The 20068-nt window shown below is 42.6% G+C and overlaps 1 protein-coding gene across 12 annotated transcripts in view; it reads right to left on the reverse strand.

Annotated features, from left to right (window-relative positions):
* PPP2R2B (protein phosphatase 2 regulatory subunit Bbeta) overlaps window positions 1-20068 on the reverse strand; it is a 313867-nt gene continuing 293799 nt past the window's right edge. For all 12 annotated transcript variants that reach the window (XM_042986559.1, XM_042986545.1, XM_042986522.1 and 9 more), the window contains 3 exons: window positions 11581-11750; window positions 2975-3066; window positions 1-344 (listed from right to left, as the gene is read on the reverse strand). In XM_042986559.1, coding sequence (XP_042842493.1) covers window positions 65-344; window positions 2975-3066; window positions 11581-11750 — 542 coding nt within the window. In that variant the 3' untranslated portion in view covers window positions 1-64. The remainder of the gene's footprint in view (window positions 345-2974; window positions 3067-11580; window positions 11751-20068) is intronic.

Consider the following 20068-nt stretch of genomic DNA (forward strand, 5'->3'; position numbering starts at 1 on the left):
AACATTTAAAAACATGTTTGACTAGTATTCAGTATGTGAGATTATTAAGTAATAACTTGTCCTCCTAGTTAACCTTGTCCTGGAATATATATAGGTTATTTGTAGCCGCCACTGCTATAATATTTTCTGAAGGATGCCAAGCTGTATGCAAGATCTTTTTGCTAAAGTCCAGACTGTCAACGCTGATCTCGTCTTTTCTTCGCTTGCCCCCCACGCACACTTTTCGCGGTTTTAGAATAGCCCGGGGTTTGCTGTTTTCCCTCGAGGCCTCAAGGGTGACATCACGCTTGGTGTTTCTGTCGAACATCCTGAAGAAGTTGTTGTAGGAGCCTGTCATGATGACGCTGCAATGTAGAGAGGAAATAGGGAGTGACTGAGTGCTCTGGAGAAAGGCAGTAACCTATCCCCATTGTGTCTTTCTGGAGCTAATGGTGTTACATCATGGGCAGCTTATGACACCATAAGTTTTATGAAAAACCAAAAACCCAAACAGGCTCAACAGTGTGACTGTGGTCTAAGTCCTGAATCACTAAAAGCAACAAGCTCTTTGATTGATTGGCAAATGGAGGGCTGTGATAATCCTCCTTGGTAATTCTGTTGGATAGATCCCTTATCTGGGTCTGTAAATGAGTCTGGTGGTTTTAATCATACCAGCCCTACCTCCCTCAGCATTGTGAGGCTGGAGCGAGGTAGTGACAGGAGGAACACTTCGGAAACTTTATAATAGTGGGGCCTCCATATTGCCCAAGCTCCAAGGCTGTCCCCAGTCAGTCGGCATGGTGGGAGAAACCCTGAGTGTATAGCGCACTGACCCGTGTGCGTCCTCCCTCTGCTGAGAGCCAGCTCTCGATTTAGCCTTGCCAGAAAAGTTACCTAAAAAGTGGATGTCATCATGGTTTCCCTCAGGAAGAGAGTAAACAAATTCAAATTTTAAAAGGACTTGGGAGGGGAAAGAAGCCTTGCCAGTGGATTCACAGATGGCTTCCATGTTTTTATAAGACCTCTCCATCCTCAGGTGTATTGACGATTTACTGAGAGCAGTGACTGCCAAAGCCTTCCAGATGCAAGGGACGGAGTCTTTACTGGTGACAGGCTGAGAGGGGGATAATGTTGCCTCAGTAACATCCCACAGGGGCTGCCCCTGGACAGGCTGGCTTGGCCTCATTTCTGGGTGAAGCCCCGATGGTCTGGTTAGACTGGGAGAGGATACACCTCATTGGTGTTCACATGGCATGAGTGCATAGACAGGGGAGGGGGAAGCTGAGAGCATGGGGCCACAGCCAGGGGAGATAGGTTTTTACGAACTGGATCAGCTGTGTCAGGCAAATCGATCAATGGCTAGATTCGGTTACTCTTGCCCAGGGAATGGATGTTGTGAAATGTGTTGGTCTCTGTAGTAGAATAAGCTGTTGTTACCTTATCAGGAAGGGTGCAGAATGCTTGACCGCCGCAGTCTCATCTTGCCTTACGTTATCCCCGGGGGGGGGGGGGGGACTTACACATGAGCACAGGTGACGAGCACAGTGTCACGCTGCGAGGAAGTGACACACTCAGGCCTCCAGCCCACATGTGCCTAACTAACCCCAGGGCCTAGCACTCAGCCACTTGGCCTCATGGCTTCCCATGAACTGCCATTTGCTGGCCCCACCATCACTTGACCTGCTTTCAAACAGAGTCCTTCCTATTTATTTTTGTGTTTTTAAAACTCCAAACCTTATCTGAACCAAGAATTTTCTTGGTTATGGAAAGAAACTGTGACATTATGAAAAAACAATGCTGACTTAAGATTCAAACTGAAAACTTCTTACTTTTGTCTCTACTACATACTAGCTCCTGAGCTGGAGAAGGTTACTTGACCTGGCTGAGCCTCAGTTTCTGCAACTATAAAATGGGTATGATGAAAACAACCTTGTCAGATTGTGGTCAGGATTCTAGAACATGATGTGTGAGGGGGTGATGCATAAGTACTTACTGAGTCTGGGTTAAGAGAGGTTATTGGAACAGTAACAAATAGGACACATCTATTAATCAACAATGAAAAAGTGAATTCTATATGAATCAATGTATTGATACAAATATACAAATAATGTAAAACACTTCCCCCTGGGGAGCTTTTGTTCCTACATCACAGCTGCTCCGTTGTCTCTTCCCTCTGCCTAATACCAAATGGGTGCTGCGACTTGGGTCCTCTGACATGTGGTGACTCTTGCCAGGCCTGCTACGTGGAAGGCACATTTTGGTTCACTGACAAAGCAGGCCGAATAATGGTCAGAAAAGCTTGTTTTTACAAAAAGCTCGAATCTGAGTGCCTTGCCATGACCGAATGGAGTGCTTCCAAACACTAGTGTGGGCGCCGCATTCCTCAACAAACTAAATCAGCTCCTAGTAGCCTGTACTTCATGTTGGAAGTCGGGGAATCATCTGTATTTGTCAAACTAAAAATGAACCATTAGAAGGTAATATGAAGTATGGTTGAAATAAAAGGCCTTAAAACAATAATAAATCATTTTGAGGGGATATGATAAATGAGGCCAACTAGAATTCAGCTAACCAATGACCAGGGCCTTTGGCCGGGTATACCAGAAGTGGTCAGGGATAATTTTCGACCTAGAAACTAAGCTTGGCAATAATCTGAGCTACTTAGGTTGGAACTTGGGAGGTGGATTGTTAGTGTTACTCATTTCAGTCATGTTGATGTAGCTCTGGTATGTAAAACAGGATTTTCTCGCTGATGTTACACACTTACCTGTGCCAGTCCTGTAAGAGGATTCGAGGGTCTCAACACATGGTGCCCTTCATTTCAGGTCTGAGCTCAAGGGAAATCTGGTGACCCATACAGTGGACTCCTACCAGGGCTAGGGGCCTGATTTTCATCCCCCTTTGGCTGTGACCTCCTTAGGATCAGTTGCCCAGGGCCTCGGCCAGTACACGACCCACCTTTTGGAAGGTTCCCTAGCCACACAGCCTTTCTTACCTGTCTGACCCATTCCACACACACTCAAATTTATCAAAAATGCAGTCATTTTCATAGAGGGAGCACAACTTGCTGCGGAGGTAGTCATGCACCTGTTGGGGAAATAAATCAAGAGGGTCAGTTATTATTTTTAAAAATGATTATTTCTGTGAAGACCTCTTCTTCTGATGTGAGCTGTTAATTCGTCCAGTGGCCCAGGTCTGAATCCAGGCTGGGCTCTCTTTAGACAGGGGATATTAGGATGGATTGATGAGCTGCTTATGTGGTGAGTGTGGATTAAAAAACTTTGCTGAATTAGCTAGTGGCCTATAGAAGGGCCCAGAAGGTGGTACAGTCCCCTTTTCTAAACTGATTTGCTAGTAGGCATTAGAGGACACCATTCATTGCATCTTTAACTCAACACACGTCTATTGCCTTCCTACTATGAGCTTGGGCTAGGCAGTGAACACAATAGCCTTTGTGTGTTTTCTTCCAGTGTGGAGGCAGATGAACATTCACATGGGCCTTTTATTCTGAGAAAGGTGAGGAGACCTCACAGAAAGGATCACTGAGCTGTGTTGCGATAATGTAAGCCAGCAAATGCAGGGAGGTTCGTTATAACCTGCTGACAGATGATGGTTTGGATTTGGCGAGAGCAGTGGTGGGAAATGGTGAACTTTCCAGGCATGTTTGCAGGGAGACCTGATAGGACTCGTGGATGATGCACCTGTGAAGTACGAGAGAAGGGGACTCAAGATGGCTCCTCGACCTTTGTCTTGAGCAAGTGGAAGGATGGAGTTGCCATTTGTGTTTTTGGGTATGATCATTTGGAGATGTCCATGCAGGTAGAGCTGCCGAGGAAAGTCTGACGTAAAGGCTGCATCCCTGAAGTATGTAGCATTTCTCCCATTGGCATTTTAAGAAGCAAGGTTATTAGCTGAGAGTGAGGAAGGGCAGGAGAGGCTTAGGAATCAATGCTGCAATTCTGGAAGGCACTGGGGCCCCATGAAATTGTTGGATGTGAATTTTATATGAGACTGTCAGCACGGTTGGGTCATTCATCCCATGTTCGATGAGATGTTTTGGATATTGAAAAGCTCTCTGAGTCATTTGGACAGTGAAAGTATAACTCTGCAAATGGCCGCTTGCAGTCTTGGGCCTTGTCAGGGTACCTACTTCACTGCTTTGGTGACAAGAGAATCCATGTGTGGCATTTGATAACTCTGCTGTAGCTGAACTCATTGTCCTTCCTTCTGCCATGTTTTGGGCATCTGGATGTGGTACAAGTCTGATGTAGAAGGCCATTTCTGTTTGTAGGGCTGAAGACCTCTAGTGATTAAGAGTCTTTTGAGCAAAGAAGCAGAAGAGAGTCTGAGGGCAAAAATAGGATTGATTCTTGATCCTGACCAGGGTTTGGCAAACCTCTTCTATAAAGGTCCAGAGAGTAAATATTTATGCTTTGTGGGCCATATGACCTTGCTGGCAAACTCTCAGCTCAGCCCTTGTAATGTGAAAGTAGCCATACGTAATACATAAACAAATGAGTGGTGGGGTTGTATTCTAACAGAACTTTATTTACAAAAACAGGTGGGGGACAGGATTAGCCTCTGGGTCATAGTTTTGTTACTGAGGTCTTTGATGCCTTTTCTGGACTTGTCATTGACTTGTTTCTAGGTTCTTTGTCACAGAGGAAATAGAAGCCTGGGGCAATGGAAGCTAAATTTGTTGTTCCAGTGTAGGCACAGCTCGGAGATATTGTGGGTTCCAGACCACTGCAATAAGGTGAATATCATAACAAAGTGAGTTAAATAAACTTTTTGCTTTCTTCGGGCATGTGAAGGTTATGATTACGCTATAGTCTATTAAGTGTGCAATAAATCTCCTTATCTAAAAAAACAATATATATACCTTAATAAATACTTAATGGCTAAAAAATGCTAAACATGAGATTTCCAGAGAGTTGTCCTCTTTTAGTAGTAGTAGGTCTTGCCTCAGTGTTCATGGCTGCGGCAATTTCTTAAAATAAGACAATAAAGTTTGCCATATTGATGGACTATTTCTTTCACAAATGATTTCTCTGTAGCATGTGATGTTGTTTGATAGCATTTTACTCACAGCAGAGCTTCTGTCAGAATGGGAGTCAATTCTTTCAAATTCTGCTGTTGTTTTATCAACGAAGTTTATGGGATCATCTGAATCCTTTGTTGACATTTCCACAGTCTTCCCAGCATCTTCACTGGGAGTAGATCCCATCTCAAGAAATCATGTTCTTTGAACTCCACATCCTTTGAAGTTTTATCATGAGATTATGGTGACTCAGTTCCATCTTTAGGCTCCACTTGATATTTCCATCACATCTGCAGTGATTTTTCTCCACTGAGGTCTGGAACCCCTCAAAGTCCTCCCTAAGGTCTGGAAGAACTTTTTCTAAACTCCTGTGAATGCTGATGTGTTGGCTTCTTCCCATGAGTGACATACGCTCTGAATGGCATATACTATGTTAGATTCTTTCCAGAAGGCTTTGCATTTACTGTGCCTGCATCCATCAGAGGAATCACTTATCTAGGACAGCTATAGCCTCATAAAATGTATTTTTTCAATAATAAGACTTGAAAGTCAAAATTGGAGTCAACCCCTTCAAACCCTCCTGCTGCTTTATCAGCTGTGTGTGAGAGTCTAAATTTGTGTTACTATATATGAGAACAAAATTAATCTCACTGTCCATCTACATCAGAACTTTTGGGAGATAGGGTACACTGTCAATGAGCAATAATACTTTTAAAGGAATCTTTTTTTCTGAACAGTAGGTCTCAAGTGGGCTAAAAACACTCAGTAAACCACGTTGTAAACAGAGAGCGTGCTGTCACCCAGGCTTTGTTGTCCCATTTGTAGAGCACAGGTGAGTATATATAGCATATTTCTTAAGGTCCCTAGGATTTTCAGAATGGTAAATGAGCTCTGGATTCAACTTAGTCACCCACTGCATTTGCTCCTAACAAGAAAGTCAGCCTGTCCTTTGACGCTTTGATGCCAGGTATTGACTTCTCCTCTCTAGCTATAAAACTCCTTGATGGCATCTTTTTCCAAAGAAGGTTGTTTCTTCTACATTGAAAATATGATGCTTGGTGTAGCCACCTTCATGAATTATCATGCCTGGATCTTCTGGATAACTTGCTGTCGCTTCTGTATCAGCACTGGCTGCTTCAGATGTACTTTCGTGTTCTGCAGCTGGCTTCCTTCCTTAAACCTCCTGAACCAACCTGTCCTAGCTTTAATCAATCTTTTCTTCTGCACCTTCCTCATCTCTCTCACCCTTGACAACATTGAAGAGAGTTAGAGCCTTGCTCTGGATTATACTTTGGCTTAAGGGGATGTTGGGCCTGGTTTCATTTTTCTCTCTGGACCACTCATGTGTTTGCTGGAGTAGCACTTTTAATTCCCTTCAAGTACTTTTCCTTCAACATTCACACCCTGGCAAACTGTTTTGTGTAAGAGGCCTACCTTTCAGCCTACCTTGCTTTTTGCACAGCTTCCTTGCTGTGCTTAATCATTTCTAGTTGATGACTGAAAGTGAGAGATGTGGGACTCTTTCTTTTGTATGAACACTTTGAAGCCATTGGAGGGTTATTGCCTGGCCTAATTTCAACATTGTTGTGTCCAGGGAATATGGAGGCCAGAAGAGAAGCAGAGACATGGGGAAAGGCTGGCAGGCAAACACACACACACACACATCATATATTCCTTAAGCTCACCATCTTACATGGGCACAGTTTGTGGCACCCCAAAACAATTATGATAGTAATGCCAAAGATCATGCAACACAAATCATCATAACATATGATAAAGCTTGGAGATGGTAAACACGACACAGAGATGTGAAATGAGCAAATGTGTTGGAAAAAAGGCACTGGTAGACTTGGTCAATGTGGGGCTAAAACAAACCTTCAAATTTTTTTAAAGGCAGTATCTGGGAAGTGCGATAAAATGAGACATGCCTATACTCTAGTTTTCCTACTTTTTGGAGAAAAATTTGAGCCAAATAGCTCCTTATTTTCAGCCTTATCTCCATGCTACTCATTCCTCTGATGTGGTATAGAGCACTTTGCAGAGAAGGCACGGATGCGGAGTGTTCTGAGAATGGAGAAACTGGTTTTGAAAACACATGGTTAAGCAGTTTCTATGATACAGAACTTCTCAGAATCCTACAATGGTTGGGAACTGCAAAGCTCTAAGAAGGGGATAGATGATTATTTTCACTGTAATTAGTGTTAGAAAAGTATTTCACTGTAATTACTGAAAATTTTTTTTGGTTCAGCCTATACTCTTCTTTATGAACATATCAAAACATGGGTGGTTTGGAAGTGTGGATCCATTAGGAGGAACCACATTGCCCAAAACTATAAATGGTTCTTGAAAGACAAAAGTCAGGAGGGATCCAAAGGAAAATCTGGTCTGAACTAATACTTTCTCCTCCTCAACAGCTAAATTTTGGGCTGTTCCTACTGCTTTGGCTTCAAGTCCTCTATAGAAAGAGAACATTGAATATGAAGGTATGTTATCTTTATGTTGTGTTGCTAAAACAAGAAAGAAAACCTGAGGCAAACAAGATGGACCAACCTCCATCAGAGAAGAGAAGGTTAAGAACATTCATTAGAAACATCTAATATACAGAGCAAGAGACAACTTAAAATTCACCCAATTTGATGTTTTCTTCATGTTCTAAATATTTGTTGTCCATGTTCCTATTGTGTATGGCTTTCTTGACACTAAACTGAACCTCTCAACATAGAGTTTCTTAAATCATGAACTCATGGAAGCCTGGTGTTGTACAGTTAATGGACTGCTTATGAGGCCCAGCAAGAGTCAACTCTATTGGTTGGTTCTTACATTTCAGGGGTTGACAAACTTCCCTTGTGAAGAGTCAGCAGGTATTTTAGGGTTTGTGGGCTATAATGTCTCTGTCACAACCACTCAACTCTGCCACTGTACTGTGAAAGCAACCAAGGACAATATATGCATGATCAGATGTGGCTGTGTTTCAGTAAAACTTCTTGTACTGAAACAAATGGAGGCTAGATTTGGCCCACCAGCCACAGTTTGCCAACCCCTGTTCTGTAGGAAAACTTGAAAATAGCTAATTATAGATAAGTCTACAATTTGTTATTCCTGGAAAGATGCTTGAGACCAGTTGATGCATGTATGAAAATACACAGCAGGAACATTACTTACTTCACTCCCCAGGGAAGGTATTAGTAACTGATGATGGAATTATTTCCCTATGGGCCAGCCCTCACAGTCTTTTTCAACAGTGTTCTAGGAATTCAGAGTTTATTTACCATCTTTGATACATTAACATTTTTATATAGCATATGAATTTAAATTGCTTTGAAATATGCTATGTAAAGTTGAAATAAACTTTTGTAACACTGCATTTCAATACATGTGCTAGGATACCTATTTCATGGCCTTTGACAAAGAACACTTCCACATCTACCAGTAGCTGAACTTGGTTTGAGAAGCAGGCTCTTAAAATGCTTATTATTCCATGTCACAGCTCACTGTGTTCTAAAACTAGCTTTGTTCTTAAAGCCTTTCTCTAAAATGAAAGTGCTAATTGCTCCTGCCACTGAAGAGCCTAAATCCAGTTTTCTCTAATCCAGGCTTGCCAGCAGGCTACACCCCTGTCAACACCACCCACACTCAGGTTCTACTCGACACTGCCCTCTGTTTGGTATGGAGTTCGTAACACTAGATGTTTGTCTGTGTAGTTGGAAGATGACGTTCCAGTTGGCTCTAGGCCTGGGCTGAAGGTAAGAGCCTGAAGGCAAGTGCTGTGAAGCGGGGCCCTGAAGTCTGGAGGGATCTAGGCACAGTAAGACTCCAAATATATAGGGCAGGTTATTTCAACCACAAACTATCTCAATTACATATGTTGTCTTCATTTCTGGCCCCCAAACCTTCTCATAGGACCTTGTGTTACTCACAGTTGGTCAAAGTCCTGGGGGGTCCTCAATCTTCTCTCTGAATTTCTTCTGAAAGGTTGGCTTCTTCTGTGGCCACAGTAGTAGCAGGCCTTTGGCTCAAATGTATCAAGGTGGAGTAGGTGGGCTCCTTGCTGCTCCAGACCATGATTCCTTAGCTCTTCTGAAGAGCTCCCTGCTTTCCCTGAAGACTCGCTGCTGTCTACCTTGTTAGAGTCAGCAACAGTGCTGAGTCCCTCTGCCACATCCCTTGAGGCAATTGTAACACCCAGAGCCCCTGCCATCATTCTTCTGGTCTCTCAGTTACTTGGCCTCATCATTTTAAATGGTTTTTTTCCTTTACCTCCTTGGTCTTTATGAGACTTGCCATGACTGTTAAGTGTACCTGTTTAACAAGTACTACTCCATTGCTACCTCCTACCTTTTTAGTTCACTCCCTTTACTATCTTGATTCCATTAAGTCTTCAAATCCATTTTCCTGTCTACTTTTCTTCACCTAGTATTTCCCTCCTTACTACCTGAGGTTTAGTGGTCCATCCATCATTATAATCACACCCTTAGTATGTACCTTCAACAAATTTGACTTTATCTCTCCTTCCATTGTACTCAAGTGGATCCTTGAGCAACTCTACAACACTTCTGTATTCAACTCAGTCTTAGATTTACAAACCTCCTGACTTTGATGGATGGATTATCCATCTTCTCATCTAAGACCAATTCTGCAGTGGACCTGTTCCATCTTGCTTCCCTCAAGCACTTAGCTGCTTGAATTATTCTTTCTCTACTGGCTTATTCCCATCAGCATAAACTATGCTGTGATACACTTTCCTTATGCCTATATCCCATTCCAGATACCACTCCATTTCTCTGTTGCCCTTCAAACTAAAATTTCTTGCAAGAGTTATCTGTATTCATTGCACTCACATCTTCCATTTATAGTCTCTCTTGAAATCCACGCAAATCAGACCTTCATTACTACCACTCACCTCCACTTCTATCCATTGGCCTATTTTCTAGCCATTCCTATTTGATTTAGCAACAGCATTTAGTAGTTGGTGTTTCCTTCTCCTTGAAATAGGCTCTTTGGCTCCCAGAACATTCCTCCTAGTTTGCCTTTTCTTAACCTGTAAATATCAGGTTCCCAGGGCACAGTCCTGACCTTTTCTTTTCTTTAAGCTAAGATATACCCAAACTCCAACTGAGCTGCCTACTTGCAGTTTCTGGATGTTTATTTGGCCCAAAATGTCCCAAACAAAATTCTCGATTTCCTCATCTGCATAAAATGGCACTGCCATTTTCCTAATTGGGCAGGATAAAAAAACCTCGTTTCCTCTTATATCACATATCCAATTTGTTGTCAACTGCTATTGATTTTACAAGATTTTGGCCACTTCGATTCGTCACAAGCTCATCTGAGCTACTCTCAGCCTTTGCCAGAATGTTGCAATAACTTCTTTACTGTTGTGTTTGCTACTATGTCCCCCTATAGGCTCTCCTCCCTAGCATAGCCAGAATGTGCTGGTCAATGATGAAAATGTTCTGGAATGGGATAGTGGTGAGGGTTCCACAACTTTGTGAATACATTCACATAGACTTCGAAAGGATGGATATTATGGTATGTGAATTATGTCTCAAGAAAAATAGGTAAGTTAAATCCCTGTCTAGAATTTTTGTACTTCTTTTAATCTAACCCAAAATATCTTTAAAAAGACCAGTTTATTCCTGCCTCTTGATCTTTGCTTCCATTGTGCTCTTACCTGAAATGAACTTCCTCAAATCCTTTCTACCTCAAAACCTGGTCTTCCTCTTCTAAGAAAAAGCCATTCTAAACACTTCACACTGCCTTCTCCTTTGTTCCCTTGGTCTATAAATCTACCAACCATTTAGCCAATGCTTAAGCCAAAAACCTGTGCACACTCTTCTTGATTGCTCTTCTCTTCATATTGAATCAGCAAGCGAAACTCACAGACTCTCCTCCTGCCTCTCCCTCTATCTGCTTGCTGCCAATTCCAGAGCCCCAACTGTCATCATTTCCTCCAAAACCTTTTAATGGTTTTCCATTGTACTCAGCCTGAAGACAAAATAACCTAATGTTCTTTACCAGGGCCTAGATTTCTAGACTTCTTGATATCTTGAATACAGAACACGGGCAGAAGAACTTTCTGAACACACCAGCTATGAACATACTATCCTTCTAACGATATGACTTTTCTGGCTAGCTCCTGTCATTCAAGACTCAGCCTTAGGGTTTCTTTTTGCCAGACTGACCCTCCTTGTGTGTGCTTCCATGCACACAGTACCATCTCTTGCATCAACACCTACTCAGTTCCCTGTTCATCATCTGGCTTCCCCATCACACAGTCAGCTCAAAGAGAGCAGGATCATGTCTGTCTTGTTCACCTCTGTATCTGCAGTATCCATCCCACATCTAAATGGTCAGTAGATAAGGGTTAAATTGAATCCAAGCTCCTCCTTCTGTACCCTTGTCTAAATCCTATAGCAATTGCAGGCTGGACCATTTTATGGAATTTATGATGATGTACTGTCTTTTACTCTTGTGTACTGTAAGCCTTTGTAGGCAGAAGCTGACTTGGAGGTCCACAAAGGAAGTGCCTTATGGAACTATGGGTGGGTGGTGATCCGTACCTGGTAAGTTTCAATGGGGCGGTTTTCCATGTTGAGATCCCAGACTTTAACGGTCAGATAGTCTCTGGTCATGATATACCTCCCACTGTGGCTGAACTTCACATCCGAAATCGAAGAGATAATTTCAGAGAAAAACGACCTGTTGCTTGGATCTTCGGGCTCTTCAAAAACTGCACAGAAGAAGCAAAACAAGACAAAATGAGCACATCCTTTTCAACTAACTCTACCATGTATGGACCAGCTAGAAAGACAACAGTCTAACTTGGAGTAGAATCTTCAGAATGTGAGTAAGGTACTAATAGAGAACCGTCATCTCCCTGGAAGCAGAAAGTGATTACTGGTTTCTGTATTTTCCTTCTCATGGAAGGACTCACATGGGCCTGTACATTGATGGATCTAGCCCTGAGCATTTCCAAGCTCCAGGTCTATGGATCTACCTCTGTTACACAATTCCCCTGGTCTTTGTGGGTCACCTCTCATATCAAAACTTGGAGTCATCTGAGATGCCTAAAAATATGTTCATGGGTTTTTTTTTTTAGATATAAAATTACATAGTGTACAATTTCCTCATTTGAAGTTTATAGTTGATTGTTTTTGTCAGTATAATCACATACTTGTATAAGCATTGCAACAATCTAAATTTCAAACTTTTCATCAACTAACCCTCAAAAATTCCATACCCATTTGCAGTTACTTCTGCTTCCCTACTCCTGCAGCCCTAGGAAATGACTAATCTGTTTTATGGTTGTATGAAATTACCTAATCTGGAAATTTCCCATAAATGGAATTATAGAATGTAGGGTTTTCCTGTGACTACTTTCTCCTTTAGTAAACTGTTTCCAAGGTTCATCCATGCTCTAGTGGATATCAGCACTTCATTCCTTTTGATGGGTGAATAATAACTCATTGTATGGATATTCCAGATTTGGTTTATCCATTTATCAGTTGATAAACACTTGGGTGTCTACTTTTTGGCTATTACACATAATGCTGCTATGAACATTCATGCATAAGCTTTTGTGTGGACATTTATTTTCCTATCTCTTCGGTCATGGTTTTTAATAGTGTTGCTTTGCTGAGCCTCAGTCTTGTCTTTTGTGTATATTGTCCCTTTGCTCTGCTATCCAGGCACTTCTTACTCAGTAGCTTCAGCTGATTTCCACTTACACGAATAAAGGCACAGCCCCTCAGTTGGACAACAGAGCCCATCAAAAGTTGTTGTAACATGTCGATCTTGATTTTGAACTTCTCTGGTTCAAATGGAATATATAGAACATAGCTTAGGTATATTTTGAGTGTTCCCATTTCTAGGCCTGATTGTTCTGTCTTCACAGACTGAAATCCCTCTGGGCTCTTAGGCCTCATCCTTTGCATACCATCTTTGCCTTAAATGATTTTTTTCACAGAAGCCCCCCACATTTGGTCTGGCCCACTTATTTAACAAGACCTCTGCTGCTCTCACATTGCTATTTAACACTTTGCATGTTTGTCTTACTGCAATTGCAGTGCGAGCTTCTTTTTGGTTTTTCTTTGTACTTAAAGACTTGGGCACAAATGTTCAATAAACATGTGTTGCTTGATTAGAACCAAAGTTAGATAAATGAATGAATTCTTTGCCATCTGCGTGCTCAGCATGTATGATGCACAGTTACAGACATTTGCCCATACTTATTTTTAACCTAAAATAATGGCAACTGAGTATGGTTTCACTTAAGTGTTTGTATCACAATCTTAGGCTGAACCAAACACCAGCCTGCAGGTTACTTCGCTAACATATCCTCCAGAGATTTCTCCTTCCTGCTCTACACAGAGTCAGTATCCAATTGTATGTAGAAAACCCACGACTACAATGAGTTCTCTTTCAAACCTTGTTGGAACAGCCAAACCAAAATCGTAATTTTCACCTAACCATGTAAGAGAACAACAAAAAACCCTCATCAATCAGAACTGAACTTGAGAATTAAGCCAGTGAAACAGAAAAACCTCTCGGATTTTGATCAAGCATTAATGAAGGCCCCTGGCCTTGAAAACTAGATTTTCACATTAGTTTCCCTTCAAGGGAATCTCATTTGGACTGGGCACTTAGAAACGTCAGGCAAGCTCCATGCCAACATCTCAATAGACAAGCAGGAGCCCGGAGACTTGGTCATCTCCACCTGATGCACCTGCAGTCAATGGGAAGGGATAAGCGGACCTACTCTGGAGTCCATCAATTTCTGCCTCTGTCACTTACCAGCTGTTCACATTTTATTTACTATGCCGAGATTCAGTTTTCCCAGCTGCAGAAGGGGGATGCATATTGCTCGGAACATATGATTGACACATTGTAGGTTCTCAATAAATGCCAGGAGCTATTTTTATCCTCATTAGCATGCCCTGCTTCTCCATCAGCCAATCATATTTTATTTGAGACTGAGACTCTGGGACTGAGGACTACAGAACTTGTGGGCTATTTAAATGACATAAAGAATGTTTACAAGGTTATACCTAGCAATCTGTTCTCCACACATGTGGCCTACTGGGATGCCACTGTAGCAACCTTGTAAGGCCCGAAAATGACAGCCCCAGAAGATGGAGGTGAGATGAAAGATGACAATGCTTTCATCAGCCCACTACCCATTCTTATGTACGACACAGAGGGCAGGCTATAGGTAATGTAATGGCCAGCATAGCACTTGGCACCTTATACCATGTGTATGCATATCCAAGTCTCAATTTTTTTTAATGTTTTTATTCATTTTTGAGATGGAGAGAGACAGAGCATGAGCAGGGGAGGGGCAGAGAGAGAGAGAGGAAGACACAGAATCCGAAGCAGGCTCCAGGCTCTGAGCTGTCAGCACAGAACCCGATGGGGGGGCTTGAACTCACAAACTGAGATCATGACCTGAGCTGAAGTCCGATGCTTAACTGACTGAGCCACCCAGGTGCCCGCATATCCAAGTCTTAATACCAAGTTGATGACTTACTTTCATTCATTCAGCAGCAACACTGAATAGTACTGATAATTACTGCTGACAGGGAGCTTACTACATTCCAGGCCCTGTGCTTTATATGCTTTATCTCATTTAATCCTCACACTAGTTCTCTGACATAGAAACAATAATTGTTTCTTTTACAGATGTGAACAACTAAGGCAGAGAGAGTTTGTGTCACCAGGGGACAATACAGCTAGACTGAGGTACAGCTGCACTTTGCACTCAGATCTCGCTGACTTTCAAGTCCTTGTTCTTAACCATGAATCAATTCTGCCTAGTGTCATGTACAAGGCCTTATTTTAGTAGCTGTAAGAAGGTAACCAGGGTAGAATCTACATAGAATCACCAAATCACCAAGCAGAAAGGCTCTTTTCCCACTAATGATGACACTAAATATTTTAAATTGTGTATTAACTAGAGGACAGTGAGTGGAGGGGCTCTTAATGATGCTTGGTCCTATTCTATCCTTTTTATAAAGCCAAAGTCCTCAAAAGAAAAAACTCATTCCCAATATTTATGAAACACAGTTTCTACACAACGGGCTCATGGGTTCAAGCCTTACACCATCATCCGCAATTACAGGTTGGGGACCTCAGGACTTTGTATGACCCTGTGTACATGTCTACACCACAAGAAGCCCAGACCCTCAGGCCAGCTCTAGCCCTTGCATTATTATTTTTTTAAAGTTTATTTTGAGAGAGACAGCGCAGGTGGGGGAAGAGCAGAGAGAGGGACAGAGAGGATCTCTGTGCTGACAGCAGTGAGCCTGAAGCAGGGCTCGAACTCAAGAACTGCAAAATCATGACCTGAGGTGAAGTCAGATGCTTAATCAACTGAGCCACCCAGGCACTCCTCACCCATGAATTCTAATGTCTGTAGCCTGTCAGCAGTGAGGCAACCCCTCCTCCCACTGCCCCATTCCTCCAGTTTATATGCATTGGCCTTTAATATATTTTGTGTCTCCTAATACGTAAGGTCTATGAGGGGAGGGAGTTTTGTCTGTTTTGTCCTGCCATATTCCTTGAAACCTAGGACATACTCAGTAAATACGTTAGATGAATGGATATTGACAACTCATTTTAAGTCTTACAGGAAAATAATACTTATTAATTCAACAGGTCCTGAAAGGAACCTATCAAAGCAATGCTTTATTCACCTCAAATTTGTTTCAATTCCTTGAAAAGTATGAAAAAATATATTCCATAGGAAGTCATCTGTAATTCAAGGTTTTCACTAATTCACCCTGAACAACTACTTGTCAGCTACTTAAGTGTCTTTGATATGCAATGACACATGTGCAGAGTACTTAGTACATTACCTAGAACATACAAATAAAAACCATGTGTTGTTGGATGAACACAGGCCAGGCCCTGTACTACATACCAAGGACACAAGGAACAAGATAGATGCAGTCCTACTCTCATGGAACTCACAGGCCAGAGGAAGAAACACATATTAAACAATCACACAAATTTAGTTATAGACATGAATAAGTGAGATTTTACTGCATTATCAGAGGGAAAGAAAGGAGCTAGTGGAATACGAACGGAACATCACTGTGTGGTCCATGTAATTTACTAAACACATGATGCAAAAGGATCCAGTGCTTGAGTATTTCTCTTGGTAACCTCTGGCTTGGCATTAAACGTCCTGCTGACCTGGGGGCGCCTAGGTGCTCAGTCAGTTGAGCATCCAATTCTTTTTTTATTTTTTATTTTTTTAATATAATTTATTGTCAAATTGGCTTACATACAACCCCAGCGCTCATCCCAACAAGTGCCCTCCTCAATGAGCATCCAATTCTTGATTTCAGCTCAGGTCATCATTTCAGGATCATGGGATCCAGCCCCGCATCAGGCTCTAAGCTGAGAGTGGAACCTGCTTGCGATTCTATCCCCCCTCCCCCTACTCCTACTAGTGCTTTCTCTGTCTAAAAAAAAAAAAATTCTGCTGACCTACATGGTTTCCAACTAGCTTCTAAAACACAAAGACATCAGGAGCAGGAAAGAAGAGACCTGTGATGGAGAGAAGAACTTTGCTCCCTTGGTGAGGAAACACTTTTGATGACAATCCTAATAGTCCAGACTGAGGCACTGGGCAAGTGTCAGATTTGCCAACAGGGAGCTAGTGTGTCAGAGACCCCAATGACAACTGCCAACAGTAATGACATCTATCATTTCTTGGTCCTCATGCTTTGCACACCTTATCCCATTTACTGCTCAAACTTTTAAGGGAGATATTCTCCCTATCCTTATTGATGAGATAGACCAGGATAGGCTGAGTAGCTTGCTCAGGATCACACAGCTAGTGAGCAGTAGATACAGGCTTTACTATTACACTGTCTCCACAATCAGGCCTTCCCTCATTCTGTCAATATCATTTCTCTCTAATGTTCTCTCTGATGGGCTCTCTAATGTTCCATATGCCCATGTGAGCTCCCACTTCTGTGCCTCGGCTCCTCCTTATATCCTCAGGTACCCATCAAACCATCATGGGATACTGGAAAGGACATCAGCCTGGGAGGGGAGGATGCTGTTGGAATCCAGGCTGGACACAAATTAGCCACTTCTAATACCTACTCTCTGTTACACTGGGTGCTTTGCATATATTAACCTACTTAGTATTCACAGGTATTATTTCCCTTTTGGACAATCAGTCTGGTCAGTCAACTCAGGCATGGATCCTACTGTTGGTAGGAGGCAAGACAAGGATTTTCACTTGGTCTGTTCCCAGCCTATGCTTTTAACCTCTGATCTGCCTCTGATTTCAATGGCTGGACCACTCTCAGCTCTGTGGAACTATTTTCTTGTCTGTAATGTGAGTCAGGATTGTCTACCACGTGCTTCCCACCTCTCAGATGGTAAGATCTATGAATTCCAGTGATCTCGTCTTTTAATTTTCCTCTCCCAATTCCCAGTATTCTAGACTAGCCTTCTCAAGGTGACTTCAGCAGAGCACTCAGGAATATGTCAGGGATTCTAGATGCTAAGGTCAAAAGAGCCTGGGAAACTCCTATTCAGTTTTGGGGGTTGACATTACAATTAGCCTATTAAAGGTGCTGAGAAGTCCTGCAGGCAGAGAAAAATGAATGATTCTTTAGGAATCCAGGTTTCTCAACTTTTTCACTATTGAATTTTGGACAGATAATTCTCTGTTGTTGGGGCACTGAGCGATGTTTAGCAACATCCCTGGCCTCTTCCCACTAAGTCTCCAAGCCCTGGGTGGGACAACCAAAAAGTCTTCAGATACTGTCAACTGTGGCCTGGGCTGGCATGACTGCTCCTGGTTGAGAATCACTGCTTTGTCCTGCCTTTAGATCTTACTGGATCACACCGTCTCCCTCCCCACTGTTTTTTTTTTTTTTTTTTTTTTGACAAATCCCTTGCAGTCCAGAGTTTTTCTAGTACAGAGTTCCTCTGGGGAACTGCAATGCTCTAGGCAAAAGCAACTGACACTTCTTTTAAGTTCTATAGGCTGCATGAGGTGTCTGGTGCAGAAAGAATTTTGTATTATAACATGTGCAGATATGAATATGTCTGCATGGGATGAAGAGTATTATTCTTCATGGTGCATAGCTCAGTGCTGTTCACCTGACAGAACTCAGATGACAGGGTAACCTAAGCCAGTATCAGAATCCTGGGGAAGAGGTGACATAACAAAACAGAGAAAGAATTAAGAAAACGGCTGAGTTCGGAGGAACCTAAAGCTAAGACCACCTATGTTACAACGGGGACAAAACCAAGCAGGAAGCATGTCACATGCCCGTGGTGGGCTCTGGGGACAAGAGAAGAGAGGCTGGAGGGAAACCAGTTTGAAAAGGTGGTTCCTGCATGTGGCTCCATGCACTGGCCCTCACAGTAGACACTGCACAGGAGCTTACGGCCATGGTGTGGGGGCTGAGGCCACAGGTGGTTCCAGGCTTGGCAGGCCTAGGATAAAGTCCAGCTCTGTGACTTATAAGTTGTGAAGCCTTGGACAAGTGACCTGCCTTCTTCCAAGCTTCATACTCCTTAGCTGTCACATGGAGATGAGAGGAGTGGCTAGCTACCTTATAGGGTGGCTGTGGGACAGATGAGATGGATCTTTCCTGGAGCACTTAGTGTCATGCCTGGACCCAGAATCACACGGAAGACAGCAGGGAACAAGCAGGTGGTGCTTAGGGCAGACGTGGTATTAAAGGAGTGTTTTTCCACTAGGGTCAGATTGTAAGTGCTACCAGTTATGAAATCGATTTCTAGGTCTTCTAACTGGACTGGAACCCAGGCACACAATAGCTTGTCTCTGGGTTATCACTTGGAACACACCTTCCTCGGTACAGGTGGCTGGGATTTGGTGCTAGACTTCACTGCGACCTGGGTGTGGATGATTCAGGCAGAGGAGAGGGAGAATAAAGGAAACAAGGCAGGCAGACATGAAGGTCTGTTCATGACGAGAAGGGCACAGACTCAAAATCACGCACGGGGTTTTAAATTGCTCACTTCTGCTGACATTTCTTCTGTGGAGAAGTGCAGCTGGCATGCTTCTGTGTTTGGAGACATGGCTGACAATTTCCCCATAATGGGGACACAACTACAGAGTGAGGCAGATGGCAATTTTCCTTCAGAGATATGCAGGCAACAGTTTTGCCCCCGGAGAGAAAAGGCTTGGAAATTGAGATGCAAGGCAGTAATTTTTACTATACAGAAGACACATCCAATAATTTTTCCCAAAGAGAGAAACGGCCAATAATTTTCCCACGGAGGGTTGGAACTCCCATGGCCTGATAATGCTGGCCTTCATCCAGCTGAGGCCAGTGAGAGAAGTGTAAGATTTAACTAGTGGCTACTATATTATCTCGGGCCTAATGACCCAGTCCCCAGACATGGGCTGCAGAATGGGAAATGGGATCATATTAAGACTCGGAGGAGTCTGAATTGGCAAAAAGTGATGCCCAGTTAGTTACCCTTAGCAATTTGCTATTCTTAAAAAAATATTTCTGTGTGTATCATATTTTCTCTAAATGTTTTTTTATTAAATCTTTTTAATATTTACTTGTTTTTGAGAAAGAGAGAGAGGGAGAGAGACAAGTGAGCAGGGGAGGGGGAGAGAGAGAGGGAGACAGAATCCGAAGCAGGTTTCAGGCTCTGAGCTGTCAGCACAGAGCCCAATGCGGGGCTCAAACTTATGGACTGTGAGATCGTGACCTGGGCCACATTCAGAAGCTTAACTTCCTGAGCCACCCAGACACCCCTAGCAATTTGCTTTTTATATAGGCCTTCATTAATTCTACAAATAATTGTTCAACAGTGAACACTGTAGCAACACAAGGCACAGCATCATGGAGACTGAGCGATAAATCTAGAAGGAATTACATTGGTTCCTGACTTTTGTATAACTTTTCAAAATACTTAAGCATGTATGATATTTCACAAATAGATCTTCTAATAAATAATTATACAGAGTTAAGCAATAACTTGTCAAAATTGTTTTGTCAACAACAAAATTGTTTTTTTCGGAGGGAGGAGAAATGAGAC

This window comes from Panthera tigris, chromosome A1 (assembly GCF_018350195.1).
Source record: "Panthera tigris isolate Pti1 chromosome A1, P.tigris_Pti1_mat1.1, whole genome shotgun sequence".
In the NCBI taxonomy this organism is placed as follows: Eukaryota; Metazoa; Chordata; class Mammalia; order Carnivora; family Felidae; genus Panthera; species Panthera tigris.